This window comes from Centrocercus urophasianus, unplaced genomic scaffold (genome assembly GCF_019232065.1).
Source record: "Centrocercus urophasianus isolate 14NV4802_14NV808 unplaced genomic scaffold, USGS_Curo_1.0 seq_14, whole genome shotgun sequence".
Taxonomy (NCBI): Eukaryota; Metazoa; Chordata; class Aves; order Galliformes; family Phasianidae; genus Centrocercus; species Centrocercus urophasianus.
This window is the reverse complement of record NW_024884586.1, coordinates 31,653,130-31,661,492: the sequence shown is the minus strand read 5'-3', so window position 1 is coordinate 31,661,492 and position 8,363 is coordinate 31,653,130. Positions and strand designations below refer to the sequence as shown.

The 8,363-nt window shown below is 40.3% G+C and overlaps 1 protein-coding gene across 3 annotated transcripts in view; it reads right to left on the bottom strand.

Moving 5' to 3' along the window:
* TTLL5 (tubulin tyrosine ligase like 5) overlaps window positions 1–8,363 on the bottom strand; it is a 126,911-nt gene that overhangs the window by 8,675 nt on the left and 109,873 nt on the right. For all 3 annotated transcript variants that reach the window (XM_042813189.1, XM_042813190.1, XM_042813191.1), the window contains one exon: window positions 7,343–7,428. In XM_042813189.1, the coding sequence (XP_042669123.1) occupies window positions 7,343–7,428 (86 nt within the window). The remainder of the gene's footprint in view (window positions 1–7,342; window positions 7,429–8,363) is intronic.

Here is an 8,363-nt window from a genome sequence, read left to right as displayed (position 1 = left end):
TCCTAAATGTGAGCGACACTTGTTGAGAGCTGAGTTTATTAAAAATACTGCTTTATTTTAAAAAATACACTCTCCTTGAAAGCCCAGCATAGAGCCAAGCATCACACAGCACAGAGGATCTGGAAAGATGTTTAGAAAGCAGCACTGCCAGCTCTGTCACTGCACAGAAAGTTTGGAACCTGAATTAGGAACAAAACTGTCAACCATGTGTATTAAGATAGGATACCAGTCCAGAAAACTGTCCCTTGACGATATCCTGATATTAAGAAAATGAAGGCATATGGAAGAGACAGCCGACTTCAACCTCATCTTCCCATCTTGAAGAGGCATTTGAGCCTTCTTTGTCTTACAGAAATGCACTATACAGTTTATATTTTCTCACAAATGGAATTAGAAACACCTAATGAAAGTTCCCCTTGCATGGCTACCTTGAGGACTCAACACTGGGAGAGGTGTTTACATGCCTAAATATAAATATGTGCATTCTTACCATAAGCACAGCTTAGCTCATGCCCATTGCTACAATTCAGTTATTTCATAAATATTAACATACGTAACTTGATAAAGTTTTAGTATTTCAAAGCTACTTGCAAGCACTCTGCATCCTTTCAAGTTCTGGTTGAGCAGGGGCAACAGAAAAACCTCAGATTATTAGTGACAGCAGCCAACATGAAGTGTTGATTCTCTGTGGTGAGCACCACATACAAATATTTAACAAGGTGTTGAAACATGAAGTATCTGCCTATATGTCTGTCCACATGCTTACATGTCATCCACAACTACATGCAAAAACACCACTTTCATATTTAGAACAGTTAAACAGAGGCAAAAGGTTTATCTCAATTTTATGAATATGCCTGAGTCATAGGAAATCACAGCTATGTAAAAGGGATATTTGCATGCTATAATGCAGTGCTATACAGATTTTCCCAGCACAGATGTAGACAGTTTTAGTTAGACACCAGCACATAGTCTACTCTGCTTCCAAGTTGCAGGAATGAGATAGAGCAGAGTACCAAGCTGGTTGACAGTACTAGGTCAGGGACCTGTGCTAACATTTTTTTTAGCACTGGTTAGTTCTATTTCATCATACCCATAACTTCTCACTTCTGCCACAGACTTACATGTCCAAATCTCCTGAATCTTCCTGTGTTGAAAACAGGAGCTTACATTCTCCCTGAAAAACCCTAATAACTCTAGAAATTCAGATCCTTTATCCCAAAGCAGAGGGAATTTATAATCCAAGTGTGATGTCCAGCATTCTCTTGGTACTATATAGTACATCTAAGAAAGGCAATAAATAGATAGGTTTTATTTATATCCTTGGGTGATTGACACTAGCAAGCTAGGACAGCTGGCAACTGAAGGCCAACCTTCCCTCCCCCATCTTTTGGGCACAATTTCAAGTTGGCTTGCTGAAATGGGCAGATGAAGGAAAGCAGCCGTTCCCAGGCATGATAAAGCACTTGAGGGGGATGACTCAAACAGGATGCACACAACTGTATACAATTGAGCAAAGTCTCTCTACAGTAAAAGAGCAGCGAGCAGTCTTAATAACAAATGGAGACGTGGTGGTGGAAGCCTGTCTGAGGGTCTCTCCTCCTCATATTACTTAGAAGACACTGGGTGGGCTCATCCCCCTGACTGCTGATGCCCTTCTGTACTTGACAGCTTTCATTCTGCTTTTCCTTATTCAGTTTCCTACTCTCTGGTTTGTTGTGGCTTTCTCTTCTCTGGCTCTTCCACACATTTCATTTCATAACTTCAGACACTCCTTTTATCCTATTCACACACATTTTGGCTTCTATTTTTAGCCTCAATAAAGTAATGCCAGATTAAAACAAAATCCAATTTGGATGGGCAAAGTCATCCTCTCTATAGGTAGCTTAACGCCAAACGGCCAGATGTGAGACACTGGTAGCCAAGACATTATATAACCTCTCCATAGTCTTTGCACACCTGATTTTGAATGACATTTCCAACACAAGGAAATGCAGGCAGTTTGCCACCACCTAACTACTGAGAACAAGCTCAGCCTCCAGTCAGGCAAAAATGCCAGCTGCCTGAAGTTATTACTTATCCTGCTTAGGAGCTCTCTTTGAATCTGTCAGAAGTGAAGGCTCCTGAAATTCCAGCTGAGTTCAAGTTCTCAAACAGGGAAGCCAATTTCTAGAGGCTGTTCTTCGTTGAATTTCTGTTTTCCCAATGTACCTGAAACTTGGAAGATCCTTTCCTTGAGGATGTGGCATGAGACCAGTAGCAACAGGAAAAAGGCTTTCATGAAAGTCTTTCTTTCATAAAAGAAAGGCAAGAAGTCGACCGAAGGTGTAAGAGGCAGGCTGTTGTCACAAGTTAAACAATAAATGTAATTTCTGATCATTAGAAGTGAACACATATCCTCGGCTCTAACTGAGAAGTAATAGCTGAGTTGGCCATTACCCCATTAACATCATCAGAGAAAGACTGAGAATGCTGCTTCTGGCAGAGCTTCATGCTCTGCTGAGATTAATGAGACTTTCACAGTTTTCTGGTATCTGGATAAGCTCAAACACAGGCACACCCTGTTCATAATTTGTGGTGCATCTATTTTTTTAGACCCACCAATATGTTTTATTGCTGGTCATAAGGTAGTGGCTCCTTGCTTCTACAAAGAGTACCAAAAAACAGCTTAAGGAGAAGGCCTTTCTCTACTTCTCTTCCTTCTGCTCCGTCTGGTAATACAGGCTTACCTGTTACTATCTGACATGGGATAGCTTCAATAAATATGCTAGAGAAGAAGTTTTTTTTTTCCCCTCCTATCCTTCCTTATGGAATCATGGATGTCAGCAGGGGAGAGAAAGGTGATTCAGGATGTTGCTGTGGTGCATGGAATAACAATGGCTTTAGAAAGATAACGCTAAGAACAAATGTGAAACCAAATATCCATAATAACTGATCATAACTGATTCTTTGCCCTCCCAAAACGGGAAACACAATAGTAGGAATCGCCTCATCTTCCATCTTAAGCTCAACTGGTTCCCAAAATATGATACAACAAAATGACTGTTTCTCCATAACCCTTTCTCTGCATAGAGATGGCACTACAGATTGGATAGAGAGATGCTGGCAGAATATTACTACTGCTGTTGCCAAAGGCTGTTCACAGGGTGAAAGGCATCACTGGAAAAGTTTGATGCAAGGTACAGAGTATCAGACCACTCATCCCTTTCAGTAATCCACCGAGAGCTTCTCAGCCAGGCAGGTATTTCTGGAAGGATTTTCATGGAAGAGATTGTTGTGACTTTCTTCCTGGATTAAGATAAGTTATGAGCTGAGACCATGAGTTGCTCTTTTGTGTTTTAAGACATATTTTACCTGAGAGTCAAAGATGTCCAAGGTAGAGGTTACTCAAGGTGCCCATTTTAAGGTCATCTTTCTAACTCAAAACCACTTGGTGCAGTCAGTCACAGCAACAAGAAAGAACCAGGAAGGTGGCAAATGAAGGCTGGAATTAACAGGATTAGTGAGAGGGAGGAGGCGTACCAGCAATGCACAGTGCAGAAATCTGAGTGACTTCTTTTCCCAGCTGCTCTTGACAAAGGATTTGGACAGTGTGGTGAGACCAGCTGAAATTGTAGCCAAGGTTCCTTTTGGGAATGTGGTATCAACATAAAAATAAATACATTGGTGCTCAATAAGCTACTGCCTCCCTATGCTGCAGAAGAGACTGGCAGAAGCTGAGGAAGCCTGGACAAGGCTGGGCAGCTGAGAATTCCATCCTACTGTAGCAAATAGCTGGGGGTCTGACACCAGCCATGCACAGTGTAAGTACTTGTTGCATCCCATCCCATCACTACTCTTTATACTACATGTCATGAGTGCCTGTTGTGTTTTACTGACTTTCTTCTTCTTTTGCTGGTGCAAAGCAATTTTTGAATCTTGTACATCTGCATGTCTGCTAAAATAGTCTCTTCTTTCTACAAGCTTATATAAAAGTCTGCATTTCAAGAATGATGATAATTCAGGCAGTGATAGCCAACAGTCATCACAGCTCAGACATCAACTCCAACATCAATTCCAATTTCTTGTCTCCAATGAAAAGATGTACATGAATTTCTCATGAAGGCCCACACAATAATGTAAGGTATAAAAAAAGCTTCAGAAATACACATTATACTTGTATATTTCCTGTAAAATATAAAATCTTGGAATTGCGGTAGATATAAAGAAGAGTAAGTGAAAAAGTATTCCTTACTATCACTGTTGCAAGCTATTGCATTCATTACTCTACAGCTAACCACACTGCTTGCACACTCATCTTAGTTGGACGGTGCTCAAATACTGGTCTCCTTCTTACCATGGAGAAGGAGATCACTAGAAAACTTAAGAACAGTGTGCCTTCCACCTAGACAAGGTCCAAAACAGCTTGTCAATCCCCATATGCTTCATCAGGATCCAATTCTAACTTCTTACAGATGATGACATACTCTATTTCAAACAGCTGCATACCTTCAGAAGCTGGCACTTACGTGGATATGAGAGCCAGGTTACAAAGTTAACAGACAAGTGTGAAACATCCTGTAACTAAGCTCAAATACAGACCTAGAAATCACACTGAGTAAAATCAACTGCATACCACCTAGCTCAAGAAGTTTCCTTACTAGATTCAGATTAAGTGATTTTTCAGCCAAAAATCAAGCTAGAAGAATTTTGAATATTAGTCAAATGTAGTATTTCTTAACATTTCTTCTATTCCTTTAATAGAATAAACTCTCTCGAAACTTTCAGTAACTCAGGTAAGAAACCAACTGTCCAGACACTACAAATAATGCCAAATGATACATTGCAGATTTCAGTGTTGAGATTTTCACATCTGTATACTCATAAGAACCTCTGCCTTCTCCCTCATTACTCCAATGGAATACAGTTCAAAGGGAACTTCAGTCTCTTTGTAACATTACAGTGAGGCCATGAGGATATAATGGTGGCTTGTTTCAGAGTCCTAAGCTGCTTTGCAGAACTGCTGACTTTTACTCTTGTATCATCTCAAGAAATCTGAACTCAAGAGCTTGAGCCCACTGCACACTACCTCCTACAGTTGCAATACTAACCAGCAGTGAACTGTTCTCTGTACAGTCCAGTTAAAACATTCCATGTTGACTCACTGTTATTTTGAACATCCTCTTCACTTTTGGTTAGATCATTTGTGACACCTTTATGCTTCTCTGCAAAGCCCCAGTAACTACTACTCCTTGGATAGGCTATCTGAGTAGACAAAGAGAATGGGCTAAGAGCCAGAGGGACAACAGCCAAAGTCAAATGAAGGTCCCAATAACCAGCAGGCAATGGTAGATCGTGGTACTCAACTGAATTCCTCATTCTTCCAGGATGTTTTCTTCACAGAAGCAGTCTCATACAATGGTATGAAAGGGTTGTGCAAACTCTGCAATTAACTGTCACACAGACTGTTATCCAGTTAAGGTCCATTCAAGCTTCTCAAGCATTTTTAAACATATTTGCATGTGTATACACAGAGGTTCTGCTCGATTCCTCTTATCTCCAGAACTGTTCACAGCCTCCTATCTTTAAAATCTTGCAGCTTATTTTGTAATCCGCTTTATGAGTTGTGTCTTCAACTCTTCTAGTTGGTATCCAGGATATTAAATACATGTGAAACAGGAACCCCAAAATAAGCTGTTGATGAGGGAAATCAGGGCCTTAATGTAAGCAATCAATGAAGAGTCAAGAAGAAAAACAGCTGTTCCTACAGGAAGAACCAGAGTAGTCTCTGAGACACACAGACTGGGCACAGCAGCCTCTGACGCATACCAGTGGCTTGGTGGAAAGCTGAAGAAAATATCATTCCTCTTGTTTCCAAGAACAAACATGTTGCTCCACTTTGTTCAATCACTGCAAAATTTAGCACTATTCTGTGAGCTACATACCTCTTCTAGAGACAAGGAAGCTTTGAGTGACTTGCTCATCAGATCCTAGTTCTGACGGCCTACCACCAAAATTACAGGGTGGCAACCACGAGGGTGCTCTTAAAGCTGTTAGAAAGGTTAGAATTTAGCATACAAACACCTTCATATAAGTCCACTCAGTCATACCTTGAAAACTACATTTTATATTTGCTTGTAAATTTATGTATAGTATGCAAAAAACTCAAACTATACAGTAGATGAGAACTTTTGTCTCAATTATATATATGCTACAGTGTTGACAAAATTTTATTTATTTTGATAATCTCATTATATTCCATTTCTAAGCTGTCACGTTCCAGTGTGGTGTAGGGTCTTTGTTATTGACAACAGCTGTTCACACTATAAAATCTCTGGTAGGGTAGCTGAAGTTTCAGGCAGGTGGTAAAGTGTAGGAGGCAGTTTGGAATCGTACAGTAAGTGCATGAGTTGAATGTTTGTGCTGGAGGATCAGCCATAAAAATCGATGACATTAATATTGGACATGTCACCTTTAAGTTTCAGAGCCAGATATCCAAGAGATGGATTAGGCGGTTCACCTCTCTGCTAACTTCTATTTCAGCCCATGAAAACATAGACAAGACTGCTTCAGTGATACTCAAGTCACATTTTCAAGGTTTTCAAAGTAAAAGCTGAGGTCAGAAACATAATTCTTTCAAAGCACTCTAGATCATAATTTATCTGTATTTGCCATTACAGCATCGTCACAAATTACTGCAGGCCACGGGTAATATGGGTTCATCAAGACTACGCTCTACTGCAAATATGACTGCATCAATAAAAAATTCATTGGGTTCCCATTTTCTGAGATCTTCAATTTGTATTAGCAAAGAAACTTCTTTAAATGAATTAATCCCTAGGGAAGGATGAAGATTTGATTTTATAGGTCTCAGTGATCTTTCTTTGGGAGGTTTTACCTCTACTGCCTGACTTCACTATGCAGCTGATTCACAAATCTCAGTGACATCCTTCTGACCTAAGGCACTCTTCTGAAAGACTGAAGAAAAATGTAAAGAATGTCCTGGCCTTTTATTACAGTCCAAGCTTGAACAACAGAGCATCTTTGAGCCAAAGCCTAAAGCAGAGAGGCCATTTTAGCCAAGTTTTTTTCCCAGCCACATTTTTAAGCATCTTCCTCTTCCAATTCTATGAAACCGAGTCTTTGCTCCCTTTTGTTTAGTCTTTTCAGTCCCGGGAGGAATAAATTCTCTATGCAGCCGAAGCCAAGCTGTTACCTAGGAACCACTATGTGCAGAGTAGACAGCTGTGTTTCTTCCTTTTGCTAAGGTTTTTTAGTTTTGCTTTTTTTTAACTGGCAGTTCTTGAGAAAGATGAAAGCATCCCAGCATGGCTACACCCCTTTCCTGGTCTTCAGCACTCACCTGTGGAATTTGACCCAGGTTCACAGGATGCAGCACTGCGAAGGCTGTTCTGGAATCCGTTAAGTTGCCTTTCAACGGAGGTCACCCTAACAAGTAAAAACATCAATTAGAAAGAGATGAGAAGGCATATACCAAGAAAGAATAAAGGTTCTGAACAACAACAAAGTTTTAATGAGACTGTGGCTATGAAGCTGTGCCTGAACATGGTGTGAAACAGGTAATGACAGCAACAGCTCCAAAAAGGCAGGGGATGACAGACGAATGCTCAAGCCACCAACAAGACTTCAATGCACCTAAAACATCTAATTGTCCCACACCTCTTGGATGCTGATTTTGAAGGATAAAGAAGATGGATGGTAAATGGTACGAAAAGCACAACTCAACCAGTAACTCTGTGGTATCCTTACTCCAGTGATTTGAAGCAAAATGATTAGGCAACATTAAAACAGAAATGCACGTGAGTAGGGGGCTTGGCAAAAACAAGCTTCAAGCTTCATTCAAAATCTGAGTCCTTGCATCCTGTCTTAGTAGAGACAACTCATTTCGGCAAGATTTCTCACGTATGTCGGAAACTGAGACCTGCAGGATGCATTTAGTCTCCAACAGTAAACACCCAGTCCTCAAGCAGATATTCATGCAAATCCTCCTGCATTTAGCTCAGCATCTGAGTTACAGTAAAACAATACTCTATGGAGAACAACTGCACTTCCTTTAATTATTATAAATACTCATTACCAAAATGACATCAAGCTCTCCTACATAAAAAAGAAATCCACTCATAAAAGTAGTATAAATTGTACAGCTGCAATGATCTACTCTGTTTTTAAAAATTAATCTATCTATTCTTGGTTTGTCCTCTCTTCTCTTACACCTCTGCCTTTTCTTCCTCCCTGCCCAACTCTGTTCTGATTGCTACACACTTCTGTATGCACAATCCTGTTTCTCTGCCACAGTGCTTCTCCTTCACTCATTCATATCTGCCATGAAACGGGGTTACTCTGAGCTCTTCCCCTGAAGAACA